The sequence below is a fragment of the Natator depressus genome, chromosome 2 (assembly GCF_965152275.1).
Source record: "Natator depressus isolate rNatDep1 chromosome 2, rNatDep2.hap1, whole genome shotgun sequence".
Classification (NCBI taxonomy): domain Eukaryota; kingdom Metazoa; phylum Chordata; order Testudines; family Cheloniidae; genus Natator; species Natator depressus.
Window position 1 is genome coordinate 204,296,736 of NC_134235.1, and position 24,956 is coordinate 204,321,691.

At 44.2% G+C, this 24,956-nt stretch overlaps 1 protein-coding gene across 2 annotated transcripts in view; it reads left to right on the plus strand.

Annotated features, from left to right (window-relative positions):
• The first annotated feature begins 3,549 nt into the window (after positions 1-3,549).
• The window catches only part of TRA2A (transformer 2 alpha homolog), a 53,676-nt gene continuing 32,269 nt past the window's right edge, over positions 3,550-24,956 (plus strand). For both annotated transcript variants that reach the window (XM_074945788.1, XM_074945789.1), the window contains exons 1-2: positions 3,550-3,731; positions 15,753-15,886. In XM_074945788.1, the coding sequence (XP_074801889.1) occupies positions 3,696-3,731; positions 15,753-15,886 (170 nt within the window). In that variant the 5' untranslated portion in view covers positions 3,550-3,695. The remainder of the gene's footprint in view (positions 3,732-15,752; positions 15,887-24,956) is intronic.

Consider the following 24,956-nt stretch of genomic DNA (forward strand, 5'->3'; position numbering starts at 1 on the left):
CAGTTCAAAAGTTCATGGAGGAGGTGCTAGAGGGAGATGTGGGGATTTATATAAGAACATAGAAAGGAAGAGAAATCAATCGGGACCTGAGATGAGGAAGTTTTAAATAGACTTATATAAACATATGGGAGGGAGGTTGTGACGTTGCACTCCATATGCTTTATGGAAATATGCTTATGAATATGACATAACTGGAATATGCTTTATACTAAATACCCCTTGTATGGTGTTGTTAGAAAGCTCGTAATCTACTAAGTGTGTTCATTCTATTTGTTTGCATGTATTATTTCTATATCTGGAGTTAGAATAATAAGATATAAACTTGTATCACTGATGTAAACATATTAAGTGGAGGCCATTAAGGGTGCTCCGGAAACAATCAGTTGTAAATGGCCTTAGTTACTTGAAAGCCTTCCTGTGTACGTGTGGGCCAGCCCATAGGGAATGGAGTCTAGGGGTCTTACAGTGACATGTGACCATGTCACCTGATAATGAAATCCATCTTAAATCTGGTACTTTTCCATTTAGAAGGAGGGGTGGGGACCCAGAGAGACAAAAGATTCCCGCCTTGTGCCAAAGCTATAAAAGGGGGTGGAGCAGGACAAAATAGACTGCCAGTCATGGGAAAACCCCTACTTACCACCTGAGATGTCTGCTGGATCTAATAAAGACTATACCAGGGGAAAGGATTGGGCCCAGACTAGCAAGGAGTCTAGTCTTTGAAAGAAGCTTATTGGAATATCTTTGAGGGTGAGATATTACCTGTAATCAGTTTCTTACTGTATTAGGTTTAGACTTGCGTGTTTTGTTTTATTTTGCGTTGTGACTTACTGTGTTCTGGCTGTTATTACTTGAAACCACTTAAATCCTACTTTTTATACTTAATAAAATCACTTTTGTTTATTAATAAACCCAGAGTAAGTGCTTAATACCTGGGGGAGCAAACAGCTGTGCATATCTCTCTATCAGTGTTATAAAGGGCGGACAATTTATGAATTTACCCTGCATAGATTTCACACAGAGTTAAACGGATTTATTTGGGGTTTGGATCCCATTGGGAACTATGTGTCTGGATGCTGGAGAGAGGTAACCTGCTGAGCTGTTTTCAGTTAAGTCTGCAGCTTTGGGGGCGTGGACCAAACCCTGGGTCTGTGTTGCAGCAGGCTAGCGTGTCTGGCTCAACAAGACAGGATTCTGGAAGTCCCAAGTTGGCAGGGAAATCAGGCTCAGAAGTAATTTCAGCATATCAGGTGACAGTCCCAATGGGGTCTCTGTGACTGAACCCATCACAGAGGTGAGATTTAAATAAATTGATAAGGAGATGAGGAGAAAGTATAGGTGATGTGTGTACTGGAGCATGTGTATGAGGTAAGATGGATATGTACGCAACTGTGCAGGAAGGTGTTGGTATACTGGAGGTTGCAGTGAGATGGCATAAGGGGGCCTCCTGCATGCCATGTTGGGCCTCCTGCATCTCACAGTGTGTGTATAGGGTTGCCAACTCTGACTGAAGCTATTCTGTGAGATTTTTTTTCCCTAACATGACATGATGTCATTTTCTTAAAATAGCCCATTAAAATCTCCTGGATTGCTTTCAATAGTCATCAGGAGATTGATGCTGATTCCAGGAGACTCCAGGCCAATCCTGGAGGGTTGTCAACCCTATATGTGTATGAAAAGAGAGTGAGATGAGAGCTTGAGCAGGCCATTATGTCTGTGCAGTTGTGGGGGGCTCTGTGCATGTGTATGTCCGTGCAGTTTGGGGGGGGGGGTTGTGCATGCTAGCGTGTGTGTGCAGTTGAGGGCTTTGCATATGGCAGCATGTGGGCACATTGAGGAGAGCACTGTGTGCAGGCAGATGTGTGTGTGCATGTGTGTGTGTGTGTGAAGAGGACAGGGACATGCTGGTGTAGAGTGTTGTGTATGCCAGTGTGTGTGTGCCTTATGTATGCCAGTGTACGTTGGGGGGGAGTGTTATACATTCCAGTACATGCCCGTTTGCCACACATATCACTGTGTACAAGCCCCCTACACACACACAAGTGTGTACAAACCCCATCACCCATCACACACATCAATGTGTATGAGTTCTCTACCACCTATACCTTCACCACACACATTGGTGTGTGTACAAGCCTCCTACCACGTACACATACAACACACACTGGCGAGCCCCCACATCACATACTGCGGTGTGTAAAACCCCCCATTACACACACATCAGTGTGTAGGAGTTCACTACTGTCACAGAGACACATGCTGATGTGCACAGAATTTCTCTCTCACAGAAATGTCCAGAGTTTCCCTCAACATATTCATCAGTGTTAGGGTGACCACCTTTGTTGGATAGAAATAAGGGAAAACCACATGAAAAATAAGGGTCAACGCTTTATTTTAAGAGATGTTTTAAGGAAACACTTTTTTCCTTAGCATATCATGTATTTTCCTCTCAAGTGTATATTTCTACTGCCCTCAAGTATACAATGCAATTATCTTAAGCTTCAATTTAATGTCTAAAATGGTACTTATCAGTTTTAATACATTTCAATTAATCTTAAAATAAAGAATGGATGGTAACCCTAAGGAACAAATCAATGAAATATGGATGGTCCTTTGAAATAAAAGATGGGTGGTCTTCCTAATCAGTGTGCATGAAGCCCCCCACAACAATGTGTGTGGGGGCCCATCCCCTCCACACACACACACAGATGCTGGCATTCATGAGGTCCCCACCTCTCTCTCCTCACCACACACTAATGTTTATGAGGCTCTGCTTCCTTACACGTACACTGGTCTGTACAACACTCTCCTCCAACATACACTGGCATACAGAAGGCACACACACACTGGCATACACAACCCCCTACACCAGTGTGCGCCGCGTGTCCTCTTCACACACACACACACACACACACACACACATCTACCTGCACACAATGCTCTCCTCAATGCGCCCACATGCTGCCATATGCAAAGCCCCCACAACCGCACACACACGCTAGCATGCACAACCCCCCCCCCCCGCGCCCTCCAAAAAAAAGCACAGCGCATACACATGCCCAGAGGCCCCCGCACACGTAGTGGCCTGCTCAAGCTCTCATCTCACTCTCTTATACACACACTGTGAGATGCAGGAGTCCCCCCACGCTGTGTTGTGGCTGCGGGGGGGGGAGCGGGGAGCTCATACACGAGGCTGTGTGTTGTGTGTAGGGCGGCTCATGCATGGTGGTATAAGTTGTGTGTTTAGGGGGTACCTTGTACAAACTGCGGTGGGGGGAGCGGCATGTACGCCGCGGTGCGCGTTGACTGTGTGAGGGAATCGTACAAGTCCCCTGTGTGTTGCAGGGGACCGGTGCACACCGCGGGTGCGTGCACGAGAGGATCAATGGGGACAGTGTCTCTCCCCGCTCCAGTTTCCGACGCCTCAGTGCGGGCCGGCGGAAGGCCGGGGGCGGGGCCTCACCTCCATCACCTCCCCATCCCCGCCCGTAGCGGGCGCCTCCTTTGTGATTGGCGGGGCGGCCCCGCCCCCCTGCGCGGTGTCGGGCGCAGAGGAGGCAGAGGCGCCATTTTGCGCTGCCGCCGCTGCCTGCAGGACGGGTCCGGAGGCTCTGCGGGGAGGGAGGCAGGAAGGAGGCCGCTGCCCGGGACTCGCGTCCCCGTTCGCTGAGCGCAGCAATCAGCACCCCGCCGCCATGAGCGACGTAGAGGAGAATAACTTCGAGGGGAGGGTGAGTGGCGAGCCCGCCCGGGCCGTGCTGGGGGAGGCCGGCCCGGTCCTCCAGGGAGTGGGGGAGGGGAGAGGCGCTCTTTTCCGGCGGGCTGGGAGGCGCAGCAGCTTCTCCCTAAGATGGCTCCCCTCGGAGGCGCTGAGCCATCGGAGCCTCCCGCCCGCGGCGGGCGTTGCGTTGGGCCGCGCCCCGCTGCCCTTCCGCCCTGCCTTGCCCCCCACCGTTAGCTATGGGGCGTCCTGCCCTGCTGGTCCCGCCCTTCGTTTCTTGTTGCGGGCGATGAGCCGTGCTACCTGCCCACCTCCCTTTGAGCCCGTCTGGGGTCCCTTCCTCTCACCGGCAGCCCTGGGGAGCGTTTTGCCGGAGCCCTTCTCGCTTCTCCCTTTCCCTGGCTCCCGAGTCCAGCTCGCCCGCCCCGAGCCCCCCCGCGGACTACGGGATCCCGCTCCTGGAGCTTCTCTACCCGGAGCCTGGGCGCTGGAGGCGGCGCTGTGTCTGCCCTTGGGGCGGGGGGGGGATCCCGACGTGTCAGCGCTGGTTTGGTTGCGCTTTCTTTGGCGGGCAGTTAATGGCTCCGCCTGTGCGAGAGGCGGGCCGTGTCACTGCCGGAGGAGCGCGGGGACCAGCCGCCTCTACCATTCCAATGGCCCGTGATCGGGATTTCCTCTGAATCAGACTCCCGATGCCACCGGCGGTCTCCGCTACTGCCCCGTGTATTCACTGATGATCCGATTGTACCCCTCCTCTCCCCCGGTGCCACCTACTGGAGTGTGGTGGCCCCTGGCCTCGTTAGGCTGAGCGCCTCACTCACTCACCCTCTAATGGTTGCTGCAGTCTTTCTGTACACGTGTGAATAGTCTCTGTACACTTTTTAGTGATGGACAAAGGCAGGAATTAGTAACTGCCTGGTACTATTTGAAACATGGGACAGATGTTCACGTCCATGTGGTCACTGCCCTGATCCCATCCCTGTTTACCTCTGTTTTATTGTAGGAAATCTTTGGTGTCCTCACAAGAGTTGCTCTTGAAGAGAACTTTAGAGGATCTTTTTTGTGATCTCCTCTGATGAACCAGTGGCAGCAGCTTTGCAGCAACCTGATGCTGCCTAGGGAAGTGACCCATGAAATTCTGACAGTGCAGTGTTGTATTCCAACAAGTATCTCTACTGAAATAGTGCTACTTTTGTAACACTAAATCTTCCCTAGGCTAGAAGCACCATACACTGTTGTAGTGTTGGCTGCTGCTTCGTCAGGTGAGGTAAACAAAAACAGTTCTAGTGTGGATTATTCTGGCAAAAGTGGCTTTGTTAGCTGTGGTATTTCTGTTTTAATTAACGTAATGAGTAAATGGAAAATGAACTTATATTTTTAGATAGTTTGAAAAACTTGGGTAACAAACGTGCTTGTCAGTAATTCTTTACAGTTTATTATGTTCTTTGAGTACTAGTTTACCATTCATTTTTACTGTGTATTTTGGTATCTTGCTTTTCTTGTCAAAGATATTTTCTCATCACTTTCTCTGGTTTAAGAGAACAGTTGTTGTTAGGGAGGTGATGAAACTGATGGCTTTCAGAGTTACTGTATGTTTTCCACTGCCTGATGTTGAAATAGGAGGGTCTACTCTAAGCATTTCTGAAGCTAGGTTTCTGTGACTGCTGTTGCAGTTGGTCCCCTCTCTGTTTAGAGGGGAAAGTTTACTTGTCAGTGTGTGCCATTAGCCTTACTTCAGTTCTTTTGGGAGTATACTTATCTTTATTTCCAATGATGAGGAAATTTCTTAACCAGCATACCAAATGGCAATATATTGTCCATTTTATGGTCTTCCATGCAGCTGAATGCAATGGTAGAGAAAATTAGTGATGTGTTTACTTTTGTTCATATGTATCAGAACAGAAAACAAACACTAATTCCCGTTACTCTAGGAGTATTCTAAAATTATTTTTCATCTGGTTTTCTTTTGCTTTGTGTAAAACATTTTTTTAAAGATGCAATAAATCTGTGACTTGCGTTTTTGCTTGTGAACGATTTTGAAGATCCATCTGTTGAACACTTCTCCCAAATCCAACAAAAGTCAATTACACTAAAGTTAATTAAAATAAAATTGAAGTATTGTATGGTGCTGCTTAGTTAAGTATGATGACAGGTTTTAGAGTAGCAGCTGTGTTAGTCTGTATTCACAAAAAGAAAAGGAGTACTTGTGGCACCTTAGAGACTAACACATTTATTTGAGCATAAGCTTTTGTGAGCTGCATCCGATGAAGTGAGCTGTAGCTCACAAAAGCTTATGCTCTAATAAATTTGTTAGTCTCTAAGGTGCCACAAGTACTCCTTTTCTTTTTAGTTAAGTATGTGTTCTTCACTAGTCAGCCCAACCAGCCATACCTTAATCATCATGTGTCCTTGATACATGCATTTGAGTGTTTTATTGTGTTCTAAGATAATATGAATTGAACTGAATTGCCACTGTTGTGGATGTCATAAAAGCCTAGCTACGATAAAGTAACTTTCAAAAAGTGTTGCAGACTACCTTAAGAATTGCCCAACAATGTGTGATAAACCATGCAATTTCAAATAAGACTTCAATTAAAAAAAATCACACTTTTCTGAAATTATTTTATGTACTATTGCTGCAAACGACACTTAAGTTTACTGTACTTGAAATATTAGAAAAAGCTAGAGAATTATTTGTCAGTTTTACTTTGCATTTGACATCACTCTATATATAGTCAGTTTCACTTCTTTCCCTGTATAATTAGTAAGACTTGGTTTATAGGGGTGTCTTACCCATCCACATTGTAGGCTAGAAAACACACTAAAGATAAATATGATTTGCAAAGCCACAAAATTGGGAAGTCTTGGTGTAGGCCTACAGGCCTACATTAGACCTAAGTAAACTATGATTTTATATTATTTTGATTTTAACCAAAGTGATAAGTCTGAAGCATGCAACCAGAAAAAATGAGAGGGATTGTTTATCTTAAAATTTGTAATGGCCCTGGAAATACCACTGTTACCTTATTGAGGGTTTGAGCTAAGCAATAGAAATAAAGAAAACATGGTTAATTGAGCACCAGCTGCAGTAAATAATAATTTACAAATGCTTAGTCAAGTCTTGCAGCTAGGGAAAAATATGGCATAGTGAGATAAGAAAGTATGGTGCAGCCCTGAACTGCTTCAGCTGAGTTTAGCTAAGGCCCAATAATTGACAGTGATATCACTTGTTTATTATAGTGCATAAAAAATATAAGGCTTTCTAGAGTTTTTGTCAGTTTTCTTTAGCCTTCTGGAGACATGCCATGATGTGGGGAAGGTGTCTCCCAAGCCTGAACTTACTGTAAGCATGTTGGCCAATGCTTATAACTGTATTATTGTTAGGGCATAGAATATAAGGATATATTCTTATATTGCTATTTTGGATGTAACTTGCACCAAGTGGCCTTTGAACTAATAAAGGAATGCTTGTATGGAAACTGAGTCATGGAAAACCTTAATACAGTTATTAGGGAAATTTCCATAACTTGGCAATTATAGCAATTGAAGCTATTTAAAATTATTTTGTTGAAGTTGAGTAGATTCTAAGTTGATGCCTCTTTTAAAGGTCATCTGCTAAGCGAGAAAAAGGACATGTGCATATTTTATATATGATGTATATGGAGGACTAGGAAAATGTTTTAAAAGAAAAAAAATCCTTCTTGTTTTTTTAACATTAAAAACAACAAAAGACCTCTATGCTGAAAGACCCTGACTGGGAAACTAGTGAAATGGTGACTCCATTAGAGCCAAAATGGTGGAAGTTGAGCAATTTGAAAAGGAAAAGGATTTTTATTCAGAGCGACTAAAACTATTTAACACCTGATATTTTGGATAAATATATAAAGGAAGCCTTTATTAAAAATTAAATATCCTCACCTTTTCCATTAAGGTGCTAATTGATGTGGCAAACACTAATACCTTCCAGATGAATATGGTGGTTGCTAATTGCAATGCTAAGATGAAGTCTTCCTTTTCCAGCTTCTAGGAGATCGTCAAGAGTGGATTTTTTTTGTCATATCCCTGGATTTAAGTCTGGTTCGTAGTTCCATTTTCTGCTCAGTCCCTAGGCCGGGGATTCTCAAACTTCATTGCACTGTGACCCCCATTCTGACAACAAAAATTACTACATGACCCCACGAGGGCAGACCGAAGCCTGAGCCCGCTTACGCCCCACCGTCCTGGGTGAGGGGTCCAAATCCGAGGCCCCAGGACTTCGGCCCCAGGCGGGGGGCTGTAGCCTGAGCCCCGCCATCCAGGGCTGAAGCCTTGGGCTTGGGTCCCAGGCAGTGGGGCTCAGGCTTTGGTTTCAGCCCTGGGCCCCAGCAAGTCTAATGCCAGTCCTGGCAACCCCATTAAAACGGGGTCCTGATGCACAGTTTGAGAACCACTGCCCTATGCTCATGTACTCACGAAAGAACTATTTTCATTCTGGTAGCTCCAGTTTGGCCTTTGTTACCTTTTGGTTCCCAAAACTGTAAGTAATATTGTTTGTCCTTCCTCAGGTCAGGGGAGTGTTCCTTGTTTCAGGGAACAATACTTCACTAGGATCCCAGTTATCTATGTCTAAAAGGATGGTTTTATATATTATGTATGAGACGACAGGGGTTGAGTAAATTGTATTACTGGATTTTTAACATACTCCCCTGCTGTGTATAGAATGTTTTCAGAGTGAAATAAAGAACATGGGCTTATTCACCTCTTATGCACAATTTGCACAAATTCTTACTAAATTACAGAGAACTTAAGATTTGAGTCTTTGTTCCCTTCACTTTCAGCTGGTTGTTAGTGTGACACTTGAGACTATTTTTCACTTTAGAGACTAACAAATTTATTCAGTGGAATGCATCCGATGAAGTGAGCTGTAGCTCACGAAAGCTGATCCTCAAATAAATTGGTTAGTCTCTAAGGTGCCACAAGTACTCCTTTTTCTTTATGTGAATACAGACTAACACGGCTGCTACTCTGAAACCTATTTTTCACTTGTGAGCCTTATCTGAAGACTGAGTCCTGCTGCCTGGGGCTGAAGCATATAACTTAGCTTTGCAGGGCCCCCTGTGGCATGGGGCCCTGGGCAGTTACCCTGCTTGCCACCCCCTGCATTTGTGACCCCCCCAACACATCTCTTGATGACCCTCCACCCCAGGGGGCTGAACCCCTGAAGTTGAGAAACATTGATCTAGATGAATTGAGTAGCCCCGGAAGACCTCTGAGTATTCCTGGCTGAGAATCACAGCTCTAAACTACACTCTTCTTTTCCATTTCAGGATCTCAGTTTAATTCCTAATCCCAGATGGTTTGTTTGTTTTTCAAAGAGGTGAATAAGACCATATTCTTTATTTCATCCCGAGATCATTCTCTGCACAGCAGGGAGAGTACATTAAAAATGCAGTACTGCAATTTACTCAATCCTTGTCATCTCATAAGTAATATATAAAACCATTCTTTTAGATATAGACAACTGGGATTCTGTCCCTAAAAAATGGTGTCTTCAGCAGCTGTGTACCTTGCTAGTCATGGAGTGATAGGCATATCTTGTAGGAATTGCTATTCAGTTTTTCACCAAGTCAAAGTAGTAGTCAAATCTTTTCTCATCTTCCTAAGTTTCAGTACCTTCGATTTTAATTGAGATCTCTTCCTACTCTGTACAAATCCTAAAAATGGCCATAATCCAAAAAAGTGCTTAAGGGTGTATTTAGCTTTGAGCACATGAGCAGTCTCATTTAAGTCGGTGTGGTTACTTATGTGCTTAAGTGCTTTTCTGGATCAGAGAAATTGTGAAAGGAGTATTGCCTTGAAAAGAGGACTTTGCAGGTGTATCTTAAAAATATACAAGTTAAGGAAATCTGGTCATCTGTTCTCTTTGTGGTCCTCTCATTGGCTCAAAGATAATTTTAGGGAAGGCTGTATCTGTAACCTTTGGTTCGGGTCAGAACATATTCTCCAAGGACAGTCTACTGCCTCAGTAGAGACCAGACACTCCCAACAAGAATTTTAGAGGACAACAGTGTGGACATATTCTGTTGCAGCTTTTGGAGATAGCAATGGCAGTTTTCACACATGGATAGTCCCACAGTTCTTTGGGAAATGCTCTGATAATCCCATGGTTTGTGTCTATAAGAGTATGAAAAAGGAGGATAGCTTTTTTTTTGTTATTTAAGTGTCTGAATATTCCTCTTTGTTCCCTTTGGCTTTTCGTCTTGTTACTGAGTAATTGTGGTAGTTACTGCTAGACTACTGTTCATGCCATGGTAGCCATCAGGACTGTTATATTTTCAAAAATGAGATTTGTTCCTGTCTTCCCGACCTTATAGAGGAGGACTTGAAAACAATCCTTCTGCAAAAATACTCACCTAAATAAACCCTAAGTAGAGCACAGAATTTCTCTTTTTGGATAGAACAGTAAATATGAGTATTTCAAAGACCTTTTAGCTCCAGTTAATTTTTTGAACACTACAGGGTAAGAGTTTTCTATTGATAAACATATTCAAATCACAATGTTAATGAGTTACATGATTATCAGTATATTTTCTATTGGACAGTATAGTTGGCAAATTACCTTTTTTAGCAGCAATTCATCTGCCTCCCATATATGTTGAAATACTCATACATAGACACATTAATATACCGATATCACAATGTAGGATTTGCAGTCTTATGTTTTGATTTGTCAAGCTCTTGATAGGGTATAAGAAAAAATAGCCATTAAGAGATCTGTTTCTCCATTTAAAGCAAAGTTGGCCGTATTCTGTGGCAAGAAATTCCAATTGATCACCGAGTAAATAACTGTGACTGAAGGGACTCATCTGATAGATGTTACCCTGTTGATGTTTTAGCCTACAGACTCAGGCTGCTGTCAGTACATTCCTTAAAATCTCCTTTTCTGATCATCTCCCTTTTTATTTTTCCTTTCCTTTTAAAGGGTTGTGTTTCTTTTCACTCCCTCTTTATTTTGCTAGGGTTTCCTTTTTGTCTATCTGTCTCTCTAGGGGAAGGGTCTGGTGAAATTACCAAGGAAGTACATAGGATGGTCCTTCCACTGGCTCCAGACCATCTCTTACAAGTGAAATGTTAGCTAGATAGAAGTCTAAGACTGATTTTATTTGTTCTACATGTAATATGTATGTTTTCTTTTTAACCAAGGCAAGCATACTGCAGTTTGGCACGGGGGGAAGTATTATGAGACATAGCCACAGTGAAGTTCCATAGAATTTTTTCTTTCCCGATTCTGCTCTTAATGCACACACTGCTATGCCCTATTTTATCTTTTTTAATATCTCATCTCAGAAATGGGGTCTATTGATATTCATTTGACAAGCTCGTTCTGACACACTTTGGAGATGTTCAAGGGGGGAGGGATAGCTCAGTGGTTTGAGCATTGGCCTGCTAAACCCAGGGCTGTGAGTTCAATCCTTGAGGGGGCCATTTAGGGATTTGGGGCAAAAAATGGGGATTGGTCCTGCTTTGAGCAGGGGGTTGGACTAGATGGCCTCCTGAGGTCCCTTCCAACCCTGATATTCTGTGATATTCTATGATAAGTGGTCATTGAGAGGGCATAAATACCCCTTCCTTCAAGACTCATTTTTTGCTCTTACCTCATTCTCTTCCCCACCCCTGGAAATTTGAAAGAGCATTTTTAAAAAACCCTGCAAAAGATTCAGTGGGATAGTTTAAGTACTTGGAGAGCTTGTTTTAAAGCCTTATCTGTACTGGAGAAAATAATATGGATTATTGGGAAGGCAACAGTCAGTGTAACTTATATCTGAAATTTGTACGGATAAACCCCATGGCTCAACCAGTTGTGTATCAGTGTAGACCCAGCCACAGTTGGTGCCCTGTCAACTGATACTTATCAGAGTTCACAATACCGTCAGCTAGTGAATGGTCCTCAGTTCGTTGATTGTGAGTTTTCCCTCTCTGCCCTTGCTTGGCCCCCTCCCTGCCTCTGGTTTCCTCACTTCCCAGAAGAGCCCCTCTGTATGCTTTAGTAATACCTTTGGCTCTGTATGTCCTCATCTGATGAAGCACCTGTAGCTCAGTAGCTGAAACTGTACTCTGTAGCTTTTCTACTCACCTCCAGTAATGTCCCCTGCTCTGACTATGCCACTGCTTGCTTGTGGTTCATCAGAGTGAGAATGTCAGCCATAATGTGGGCCTGCCACAGGGAGAGTGGAGTTGGTCAAGGTGTTCTGTTAGCTTTGGAGTGTTAGGGAGAATCTGGTACCTGAGGTATTGTAAGGAGCGCAGCTACTAATTGTGCTCTTGCTGCCTCTAGAGCTGGAGAATCATCCGTGGATTGCCATCTGAAGCATTCACTCTGACAAACTACCTGTAGTTTGTTAGAGCAAGAGGATTGACTGGTGAACCATTAGTGACTCACTGAGTAGCAGATAGAGGTGGAGGCATTAGTGTAGGTGTTCTGTCCAATGGTGGCAGTGGGATGGGAGGTTAATGGGGTTTAAGAAATACAGCCTTAACTGGTGGTCGGTCACAAACTGAGGACCTTCAGAACAGGAGGGAGGGCATGTCTCAGTGGCATTTCTGTGGAGCAGGGTATACTGAAAGGATGAGGAAGGCGGAGAGGGGACTCTTAGTTGGCAAGTAAGGATATGTGCTGTCTTAGGCAGCAGTCAAAGATAACTGTCCACATCTTTATTTTGGGGCAGCCTTCATGTAAATTCAAATCAATGCAGGTGGTTTTTGATCTGCAAGGCCACATTCATTTACGATTTGCCATGATGAATGTGGACGCAAGGGCAAAACTTAAACCAATTTAGGGAGGCGAGTGTGGACTCAAGTGTTGGTGTTTCCATCAGTCCTGTATGACCAGTTGAAGAGCAATAACTGATTGCTCTAGTGTAGACAAGCCCTTATTTTTGGTGTGCTTTTTATCATTTTTATGACCTGGTGGCGGCATAGAAAATTCAAATCACACAGGAGATTCCCCCCCAAATCCATTAAAGATTATGTGCTAAGGAAAAATCTTACTTCCTGGGAGAGGAACAACATATATTGTAGAACAATACATAATATATGAGGCTTGTGGATTATATCCATGCCATAAAATGCTTGTGTACAAAACCATCAGGTCTGCTCTGTCTGTGTTGTAGATGATAAAACTTTAAAGATGCCATATTGGTTTGGGGCTGGGGGAGGCGGGGAGAGGAGAGTTTGGGGAAAGAAGGTAGGAATGTTGAGGTCTCTGGGAAAAAATCCTTCCCAACAGAAGACTTCATCCCATATTATGTAACTCACCAGGGGTTGGAAACCTGTTCTAGTTCAGCAAAAGACCACAAGTAAGGGGAAATATTTTCTTAGCTGCTTTGCCTTCCTTAGATCCTTAAACTATCTCATAAAACCACTGTACAGATTCCTTCAGTACTTTCTTTGAAGTTCTGTGGGAGTAATGGTCTGTATTACATCAGAAAATTGTGAATGCCTGGCATTGACCTATAGTATGCAACTGCTGATAGATAATAGTTGTCTCCTCAGTTGCAGTCCATATCTCCAATTGTTATTAATTTTTAGAGGTTTGAAACTTGTAGGGACCTGTGCTCTCACTGCCACTTGAAAATTGGAACAGTTGAACTGTCCTGTGAATTTAAACTGTTCTGGATCCACACAAATATTTTAAAAATAAAACAAATAGATTATAGTTTGAAATGAGGTATTGTTTCCTTTCAAATATCTGGCAGATACATTCATGTCAATATGGCATTAATTGGAAACCATGTTGGCAATGTCAGCAGAGTTTTAAGTTTGAATGGACAGGGATACTAAACTATAAACTCTTATACCAGAGGGGTCAAATATATAGCCTGTGGGCCACACCTTTCCCTTTTTAATTTGATTGATTTGTCAATGACACTTCTGCAACATTAAATTTAATTTCTGATCACTTTTAATGAGGAAGGCAGTGGGAATTATTGCTGTAGGTATTGGGAATTGCTGCAGGGAATAAAGTGTAGAGGAAAGACTAGAGGAGGCTCTCAGACAATGAAGGGGCAGAGAAATAGAGTAAGGAGGATAGGAAACAAAGAAAAGGCAGGAATAGTTGTGGGCCTGAAAGGGAGCGTGTTTTCTGAGTGAGCTCTGGATGTGAGAATAAGACATGGAATAGAATAAAGATATGTAAAGCCACCTTCTTCCCGTGATCTCTATGGAAGCCTCCCATAGACATCAGAGGGCATTCTGAATAGTTAGTAGTCTGAATGTAGCTCTCCCTTCTTTCTCTTGAATTCTTGTTGAGGTATTTTGGGGAAGCTTGCTCAGGTTATATGTTATGAGGCTTAAATAGAAATAGAAGTTAAAATCCTCTACTATCTGGTCATTTTAGTACTTGTGAAAAGGTAAGAGAAGGGAAATTCTCCTCTTTAAGTAGGAAAGGCACTAAAGAAACTGACCATGTTAACTACAGAATGAGAGATGTATTTGGCAACATCCCATAAGATTAGCAGATGATACACAATTAGTAAAACAGAATGAGAGAGACTGTTTACAACAGGTAGTAAAAGATACAGTGAAAACCAGAACAGAATGTAACAAAGAAAATAAAAGAACTTAAAAGGTAGGGAAAGCTTGCTATGCTTTCGTAATCAAAATTTGTCATACTTCTCCATATCTAAACATTTACAATTACTTAAAGCAAATTTAAGCCACATATGGCTAAGCTCCCTGGAAAAAAGTATTTTAGAAAAAAAGTCCTATCCTGCTCTGTTTGCTTGTTTTCCTGGTTATTTCTCCTGTGTGTGTTTATACAGTAAAAATGGCCCTTCTTGGGTTGCTTTGTACTATAGTACACATTTTATTTTAAATATAGCTTTAATACTCAAGGAAAATAGGATAACAATAAGGAAGAAAAGAATATTATTAGAGAATCCTTAACTTTAGGTTTAGTTTGGGCCCTGTATATATCTCTGTGCATAGACAAATTTTTTATTTTATTTTTTTGACTGGGAAAGCTGTGCTTTAACATTCTGTTGAACTAAACATGGCTTAATAAAAGCTTATTACAAGACTAGCATTGTAGGTATTTAATATCAAAGTGCAAATTTAATATTAGGAAAAATCTATTTTATATCAGAACATCTTAATATATTTGTGCAAATTAAGTTTTTAGTACATGTTTGTATCTTGTAGAAATTCTAAAACATAAGGATAATTCTATAATTTGAATGGGGAGGAGGGCAGCTTTGAAACATTTAGAGAAAATCAGTAAACATTGTCAGAACCTAGAAATAATACAATTTTAAAGATTTTTTTTAAAAAAAAATGTTTTTATAAAAACAGTTACTTGCACTTTACCTGCTGGCTTTTCAATTTTGGTAGATAACATTCTGAACTCCAGCAGAGTTTTATAATCCCTAGTGCTTAAATATACTAAATGTTCTTTTTCCATTAAGGTTAATGTTCGTGAAGAAATTGAAGAGTTTTTTCCAAGATTGTGGAAGATAAATCAAGATAAAAGAAGGCTAATGAAAAATATTAAAGATCAGAAAATTAAAATTGAATGGGGGAAAAAATTGAACAGAAGATTGGTCAGATAGAAGCACTTGAATGTTTTTTTAAGGCTATAATGAATTGTTTGAATTGGGGAAGATACACGAAGTATGAAAAATGAAAAACTCAATGAAGAATGAAGAAAAGTAGAAAGCAAGAGTGAAGTAGAATTAAAAGAATCTGGAAGAATGAATGGGTCCTAGGTTAAGTAAATGTATGGTTTATGTTCCAGTGTCTGTATGATCAAGTTGTAGATGAATTTGCATGATTACTTAGTTAATAGAGAATTGGTGATCTGGTTCAAGTAGGGAATTATTTGAGGAAAGCATACAATATTAACAGTGGGTTAACAGACTGAAATTTGTTCAGGAGGGTATTGCCTAACCATTTGTCTTTCAGGAGCAATCAAAATATTATAATTACGGTACTTTAAATGTTAGGAGTTAGGCATTTATGTGACCAGTACCATTTGTAATACTATCTTTTTTGTTAGGAGTCTCGCTCCCAGTCAAAATCTCCAGCTGGGAGTCCTGCTCGTGTAAAATCGGAGAGCAGGTCAGGATCTCGTAGTCCATCGAGGGCTTCCAAACATTCTGAATCGCACTCCCGGTCAAGGTCAAAATCCAGGTATGTACTGAATTTGATAAAAATGAATTCTGCATCATATATCCATGGGTATGATGTAAGATACCTAGAGCTTCTGATTTTTAGTTTCAACCAAGAAACACATTAAAACTCTCCAGTATAGAAATCTGTTACACCAAATAAACAGTGGAAAAACATCAGAAATGTTTACTTGTATCTGAAGTCTTGCCTACATGAAGCAGAAATGTAGACTGTTGCATAACATGTTGAGCATTAACTGGGCCCTGTTGCTCTGCACTAAAATCCCTAGTGCACTTTAATATAGGGCTGTTTCAAACAACACCATGTTCTTCTTTGAGGAGTGTCCATGTGGATGCTCCACTTCAGGTGAATCTGCGCGCCTGTGCTTGGACTCAGCCATTTTTAGTATCCATGCCTGGTTGGGTCACACGTGTGCTGTCCCCATCTCACAGAGTACCAGTTTATAACCCAGTTAGTTCATAGTTAACTGCCCTATCTTTTCCCTCTTTGTTTTTTCTTAAAAATAAATAAATAAATAAATAAATGAAATCTTATTTTAGGAGTCTACATTTCAGTTATTAGTGTACTCCTTAGTGTAGTATAGTTACCCTCCCTCATGGGAGAACCATACTCTAAGGGGCATGACCAGCTCTCCCTACCACCCTCTCAGAGGAAAGAGCACTTCCCCAAAAAAGCGACATAGAAGTGGGCTCCAACTTTCCTGTCTCAGGAAGCTGCCAAAAAGACTTTTTCCAGCCTCTCGGACATATCAGTATTGACTGCACCGAGACCATCCACCTCTAACATGGGCCCATTCGGTACTGTGCGAGCAAAAGACCCTAAGAGGGCTAGCTCAGAAAAAGACAAAAATGGGGAAATCCCTGCCTCGGTACCGCCAAAGCTAATCAAATGTGGCACTAAGCAGTTTGGCACTACTACAATCTATGGCACTACCTCCTGCCTCCACAGTGCATAGCGCAAGACCCTCGGCACCGGCAACTGCGGTAAAGGCTCTGGTACCGCTGACAATACCCTCCTTGGTATTGATGCTCTCTGTACTGCAGCAATTCCTCTGGCATAAGGACCCTTTAGTCTCAACAGCACTGGAATCTTCACTCCTCGGTACTGATCTTACTCCAGCATGTTCGGTACTGTACCAGATTACCACACTAGCAAGATCAGCTCCTCCTTTATCCAGAGATGATGCTAATGATAATGAAGGGGAGATCTACTCTTCCCACTACTCCTCACCTATCCACACCAGATCAGGTCCACTACAACAGGAGTACCAACTCAGGGATGGTATAGACACCCATGGATGCTGCCACCAATGCCATTTCCACCACAGTGGTCTTATTGGGACTCATGGGCAGTGTACTGCAAACCCAGTCCTAAGCCTCCCAATTCACAGAGAGAGGATGAGGCGTTCCTTATCACCCTTTGCACCTGTACCCTCTGCACCTCTGGAAGAGGCAGTTGAGGGAAGTCACCCTAGATACCAGTTTTTCATCCTTTCTGGATGAAGCTATCATTCTTCCACCATCCACAGTGGGGGGATGACTTGAAACAGTTCTGAGAACTATTTGAGAGTCACAGATTTATTAGAGATTCTATTGGAACAAGTTGCAGATTCCCAACATAAGTTGTTGGACATCCTCCAGACTTCAGCCTCTTCTGAGATTGCCCTACCAGTAAACGAGGCACTCATGGACATGGCCAAGACCATCCAGCAGACCCTGGCAACAATTTTACCTGCTTGTAAAAGAGCAGACAAAAAAATACTACGTCCCCTCCAAGGGAATGGAATTTTTGTTTTCCCATCCCACACCAAACTCTCCGGTGGTAGAGGCTGTGAATGAGCGGGGCAGGCAACATCACTCTAGAACCACTCCGTATGATAGGGACTGGAAGTGGTTAGACCTCTTTGGGCGTAAGGCCTACTTGTCAGTAACCCTACAATTCAGGATTGCCAATTATGAGGCACCAATGGCCAAATACAATTACACAAATTATTGAAAAAATGTCTGAATTTATTGATCATCTCCCTGAGGACAAAAAAAAAGGCAATTCAAAAGCAACCACGTCAGAGGCCCACCTTCTTGCTTGAACAGTCTTACAAGCCTCTCTGGACATAGCAGCACATTCCATAGTCATAGTCATGTGACAAGTTCCCTGGCTCCACCTCTCTGGTTTTCCCAAAGAGGTACAATCTACTGTCAATGATCTCCAGTTCGAGGGTCCAAAGCTGTTTGGAGCCAAGATTGATGAGTCTCTTCACACGTTAAGACTCCAGGGTGACTCTCAAATCATTGGGCATTTACATACCTTCTCAAAAGAAAAAAATAGAAGTATTATTTGGCATAAAGAACAAGCTCTACACCCAACCTCAGAGGCAATATGACACGGAAAGACAAAAACCCACTATCTTCTCAGCCCCTTACATCCCAACAACCTGCCTCTAAACAGTGATTTCAAGGATTCAGTTGAGGACCAGACATACCTCCCACAAGAGTCTTCTATTGCTGGAACCGTCCAGCACCATCCATCCATTCGGAGACTGTCTGACTCCATTCCACCCAGCATGGCAAAACATCGTCAGACAAATGGGTACGGGAAATCATCAAGACTGGCTATTCTGTCCAATTTGTCTCCATTCCCCCTACCTATTCTCTCTGCCTCTCATTAGGGATCCTTCTCATGAACACCTACTATGACAGGAGGTAAACCATCTCATACCTGGGGCAATGGGGGAAGCGTCATGCCCAAAATACAAGTGGACACAGGGTGCCATTTTCCTAAAGGTCAGCCCTGACTACACGATATACCTACCTTCACAAATGGAAAAGATTCTATACATGATGCCAGAATAGGCAGACAATGGCAACTACCGCTCCTTTACCAGTGGTATTGGATTACATACTAGAGCTCAAGGACCTTTGGTCTCTCAGTGGAGCTCGATCAGAGTACATCTCGCAGGAATCATGGCGTTCCTCCACAAAGTGGACAAGTTCTTGATCTTTGCCCACCCTACCACTAAAATGCTTCCTCAAGGGTGTTTGTAATCTTTAACCTGTAATACGAGCCACTACTTCATCATGAGACCTCAGGTTGGAGCTGCAATGCCTTATGGGGGCCCCTTTTGAACAATTAGTGACATGTTTACTTCTCCGCCTTTCAGTGAAGGTGGCCTGCCTTGTTCCTGTCAGATCTGCCTGACAAGGAGAAGAACTGGGGGCCCTCATGGTACATTCCCCATGCACAAAATTTTTGAAAAACAGTTACCCTGTGACTACATCCCAAATTCCTACCTAAAATAGTTTCATCATTACATTTGAATGAACCCATCTATTTCCCATCTTTCTTCCCAGAACCTCATGGGACCAAACGTTTCATATCCTGGGCATCCCGGGCACTAGTTTTTTACAATGAAAGGACCAAGTCTTTCCGGAAGTTACCAAAGTTATTTCTTTCCATCACGGAATGATCTACAGGAGACACCATATCCAAACAAAGGCTGTGGAAATGGATCACCAGCTGGATTGACTTTTATTGCCATCAACAGCTACAACCCCCACCTGGGACCCGTACATACTCCACCAAACCATTCTTCACATCAGTAGCCTTCCTCAACAATGTGCTTGTTATGGACATCTGCAAAGCTAGCAACCTGGGCATCAGCCCATACATTCACACAGCACTATGTCACAGAGCTGCATTCATCATCAGACGCTCTACTGGAACTTGTGGTTTTATCATCTGTCATGACTGCAACTCCAAAGCCCCTCCATTCCACCAAGGAGGGGCACTGCTTTACAGTCACCTAAAGTGGAGCATGCACAGGGACACTCCTTGAAGAAGAAAGTGTTACTAGCCCTGTGCAGTAACTGCGGTGCCTCAAGATGGTTGTCCCTGTGGGTGCTCCACTACCTTTCCTCCTCCCCTCTACATCAGCGTTTTCACACCAGAGACTGGAGTAGAGAAGGAACTGAAGGGGGGGGGTGATTGGTCACACAGCACTATGTAACCACCAGAGGCGGCATGAGACGGGGACAGCGCATGTGCAACCCAACCAGGTACCGCTACTAAAAATCTCCTATTAAAAGCGCAGGGGCACAGATTCACCTGAAGTGGAGCATCCACAGGGACAACCATCTCGAAGAACCTCAGTTATTGTACAGGGTGAGTAATTGTCTCTTAAAGCACACGAGGGAAAATGACAAATATTACTCTTTACAATAGATACAAAGAGAGTGTCCTGGTGAAACTCCAGTTTTTGGACAACTACATAACACTCAAATTGCTAAAAAATAACACCCCCTCCTTCCCAAATGAAATTAACAAACTTGAAAAACAGAAGCCCCAAAAATACCTTATTGTGATTGTCATTGTTCTTGTTTGTTGTTGGGACATAGTTTCCGCTTTTTGTCCCTGATGCGCTGTTTATACAGACAGTAACAAAAGAGCTACCTGGCCCTAACATATCCTCTTAAGAAGTACTCCTATACAGGGCAGAAAACAGTCTTGCAAACACTATCTCTGTAGCTATTGTTTTGACAATGTGGTATACATAATTAATGTGCTTGGTACTGTTTTCACTTGCAACTTTTGTAAAAGGTTTTATAAATTATAGTTTTGGGAACATCCCTGCTCATACATGCCATATTCTTGACTGAAAGGTTGTGGAGTGATCTGAGCTGCACTAATTCGTCTGAGAGCCCAGCTTGCGCGGGGGGGGGGGTGTGTGTGTGTGTGTGTGTGTGTGTGTGTGTGTATATATATATATATATATATATATAATATAGTGACAAAGTTCCTGCTCTAGCTTGGTGGGTCTTGTGCTTATTGGTGGATTTGCTTGACTTGGAGCCTCACGGCAGCCGTCAGCTTGGCCGTTTTTCTGAACTCACAGTCCAGGTCGACTCCTCCTGTCTGACCAGGAGTTGGGAGGATTTGGGGGGAATCTGGGCCCACCCTCTACTCTGGGTTCCAGCCCAGGGCCCTGTGGAATGCAGCTGTCTAGAGTGCCTCCTGGTACAGCTGTGCGACAGCTACAACTCCCTGGGCTACTTCCCCATGGCCTCCTCCCAACACCTTCTTTATCCTCACCATAGGACCTTCCTCCTGGTATCTGATAATGCTTGTACACCTCAGTCCTCCAACAGTCCACGTTCTCACTCTCAGCTCCTAGTGCCTCTTGTTCGCAACTCCTCACATGCACACCACAAACTGAAGTGAGCTCCTTCTTAAAACTCAGGTGCCCTGATTAGCCTGCCTTAATTGATTCTAGCAGCTTCTTGAGTGGCTGCAGGTGTTTTAATCAGCCTGTCTTAATTGTCTCCAGGGGTTCCTGATTGTTCTGGAACCTTCCCTGTTACCTTACCCAGGGAAAAGGGACCTACCTAGCCTAGGGCTAATATATCTGCCTTCTGTTACTCTCCTATAGCCATCTGGTCCGACCCTGTCACATCTCTCTCTCTCTCTCTGTCTCCCGCCCCCCGCTCAACACTACGGGGTTGGGCAACTTGGGACAGTGTACTCGTGACAAGCCATCTGCAGTGCCATGGTGGCTTCCAGCCCGGTGTTGTATGGTGAATTGGAAAGGTTGTAGGGACAGGAACCATCTGGTCACCCTTGCGTTCTTTTCTTTATTTCGCTGCATCCACTGGAGGGGTGCATGGTTGGTCACAAGGGTAAACCGTCATCCCATAAGGTAATAACGTAGTGTTTCCATGTCCCATTTCATAGCTAGGCACTCTTTCAACCACGGCATACTTCTGCTCTCTCGGGAGAAGTTTCCTGCTGAGGTAGAGGATTGGGTGTTCTTCATCTCTGACCATCTGCAGTAGGACAGCTCCCAATCCTACTTCAGATGCATCTGTTTGTAAAATGAATTCTTAGTTGAAGTCTGGGGCTGTAAGCACGGGGTTACTGCAGAGGGCTGTCTGTAGATCCAGGAATGCTTTCTCTGCGGCATCTGTCCACTTCACCATGTCTGGACCCCGGGCTTTTATCAGGTCTGTCAGGGGACTCGCTCTGGTAGCAAAATGGGGAATAAATAATCGGTAGTACCCCACAACATCCAGGAACGTCCGGACTTGCTTTTTCTGATTCGGCCAGGGCCAATTTTGGATAGCCTCTAGTTTGTTTAGTTAGGGCTTGACCATGCCTCTTCCTACAATGTAGCCAAGGTATTTAGCCTCGGCTAGCCCTAAAGCACACTTGGCTGAGTTGGCTGTGAGGCCAGCCTGTCTTAGCGTGTCCAGAACCGCTTCCACCTTTCCTAAGTGGGTTTCCCAGTCGGGGGTGTGAATAACCATATCATCCAGGTAGCCGCTGCATAACTGGTATGGGGCCGTAGGAGCTTGTCCATAAGACGCTGGAAGGTGGCAGGTGCCCCATGCAGTCCAAAAGGAAGAACAGTATAATGAAACAGACCCTCTGGTGTAGAGAATAGTCTTTTCTTTCAGAGTAACAGCCGTGTTAGTCTGTATTCGCAAAAAGAAAAGGAGTACTTGTGGCACCTTAGAGACTAACCAATTTATTTGAGCATGAGCTTTCGTGAGCTACAGCTCACTTCATCGGATGCATACAGTGAGCTGTAGCTCACGAAAGCTCATGCTCAAATAAATTGGTTAGTCTCTAAGGTGCCACAAGTACTCCTTTTCTTTTTGTCTTTTCTTTCGCATCTTTGGCAAGGGGAATCTGCCAGTATCTTTTTGTTAAATCAAGGGTGGTCAAAAATCGGGCATTGCCCAGGCAGTCAGCTAACTCATTGATATGGGGTATGCATCGAATATGGATATCTCATTCAGCCGGCGAAAGTAATTACAAAACCTAGTGGTGCCATCGGGTTTGGGCACCAGCACAATCGGGCTTGACCACTGACTCTGGGACTCTGCGATGGCTCCCAGCTCCAACATCCTTTTTACCTCTGCCTTGATCTCCTCCCTTTTTGCTGCTGGGACCTGATAAGGCCTTAAAGTTACCTTTGCCCCAGGGTCTGTGATAAAGTGGTGATATGCTTCTGTGGTCCGGCCTGGTTTGGTTGAAAACACGTCTTGGTATCGGTTGATCATCTCAGTTATCTCCTTCTTCTGGTTTGGTGTCAGATCAGTGAATATCCTGATCTGCTCCTGCATATTATTTCCCTGGATCGGGGTCTCTTGGGCCATTACGCACACCTCTCGTTGGTGCCAAGGCTTTAAGAGGTTAATGTGATAAATTTGTTCTTGTTTCCGGCGTCTTGGCTGCCACACCTTGTAGGCTACTTCCCCCACAGGTTCAACCACCTCATAGGGCCCCTGCCATTGAGCCAAAAGCTTGCTTTCTGCCGTGGGTACCAACACCATCACCGAATCCCTTGGTTGGAACTGTCGGACTTTTGCCTGGCAATTGTAATGGGTTCGCTGGGCCTCCTGCGCCTTTCCCAAATGTTCTCATACAATAGGGGTGACCTGGGCTATCCGTTCTCGCATCTGCAACACACGGTCAGTTATAGTTCTCCCCTCATTGGGTTCCTCTTCCCAAATTTCTTTTGCAATATCTAGTATGCCACGGGGGGTGGCGTCCGTACAATAATTCAAAGGGGGGAAAACCCAGTTGAGGCCTGAGGTACATCCCGGATTGCAAACATAAGGTAGGGTGTCCCAATCCTTCCCGTCTCGATTTACCACTTTGCTTATCATTGCCTTGAGGGTTCGGTTAAACCTTTCTACTAGCCCATTGGTCTGCAGATGATAGACTGAAGTTCTCAGGGTATATATATGGAGCAGCGTACAGAGGTCCTTCATTAGCTTCGACATAAATGGAGTACCTTGGTCTGTTAATATCTCCTTTGGTAGCCCCACTCGGGCAAAGATCCCCACCAACTCTTTAGCTATCGTTTTAGAGGCCGTGTTCCGCAGGGGGACGGCTTCTGGGTAGCGAGTAGCATAATCCAGAACAAGTATATATTGGTGGCCCCGGGCTGTCTTCTCCAGGGGTCCCACTAGATCCATGGCTATTCTCTCGAAGGGGACCTCTATCGTGGGAAGGGAGTACTAAAGGTGCCCTCAAGTGGGGACGGGGACTGTGCAGCTGACACTCCGAGCAGGACACACAGTACCTCCGCACTTCTTCATATACTCTGGGCCAGAAGAATCATCGCAGGACCTGTGCCAGGCTCTTCTCTACCCCCAATGCCCCCCCAAAAGATGACTGTGGGCCAGACTTAATACAGCATTCTGGTGTTTTTGAGGTACTAGGATCTGCTGTACCTTCTGCCCCTGTACTGGTGCAACCTCGTATAAGATTCTTCTTCATTATGAAGTAGGGTCCTGGTCCCTGGGTTTTCCCTTCCACGGGGACCCCACCTATTTCGGTCACCTCCTTCCTAATGTTGTCGTACCTTGGGTCTTCAGCCTGGTACTGTCCAAAATTTTCTCTCCTGGGGCTAATCTGCCCAAGATCTAGGGGGCCAGTCTCTGTTGTCTCTACTGGTTCAGAGGCGAAAGGGTGTGGGTCAGACTCGGGTGCTTCTCCCTCCTGGGTGGCCTCTTTTGCAGCTGCTCGGGTCCGCCTACCTATGAGAGCAATCCTCTGGCTTTGGACCAGTATTCGGGTTCCCAAGGCCTTAGCTGCCCTTCTTTCCCTTTCTGTTTTTCTACGCTGTCTGGGAGAGGAGAACAAATGGGGGGATATTTCAGAGAAGGTTGGGGGTTGCCAGTCTACTGTGGATGCCTCACTACTTTCAGGGCTTCCCCCTTTCTCCAATTCCCCTACCGGGAGTAAGTCTCCAAACCCTGGGAAGTCCCTCCCGATGAGCACTGGGTATGGGAGTTTAGGGACTACACCTGCTGCTACCTCAGTAGTGTTCCCCTGAATCTCGATTTTTACTGGGATGGTGGGGTAACAACCAACTGTCCCATGGACGCATGTTATCCCCGTACGCTTAGCCCACAGCAGCTGACTGCGCTTCACGAGCTTCCCCGAGACAAGCGTGATAGCACTCCCCAAATCAACCAGTGCTGTAGTCTCTACCCCATTTAGCTTCACTGGTCTAGTGTACATATGTGGGGTTAGTGAGACCCCCACAAGGTGGATTTGGGAGCAT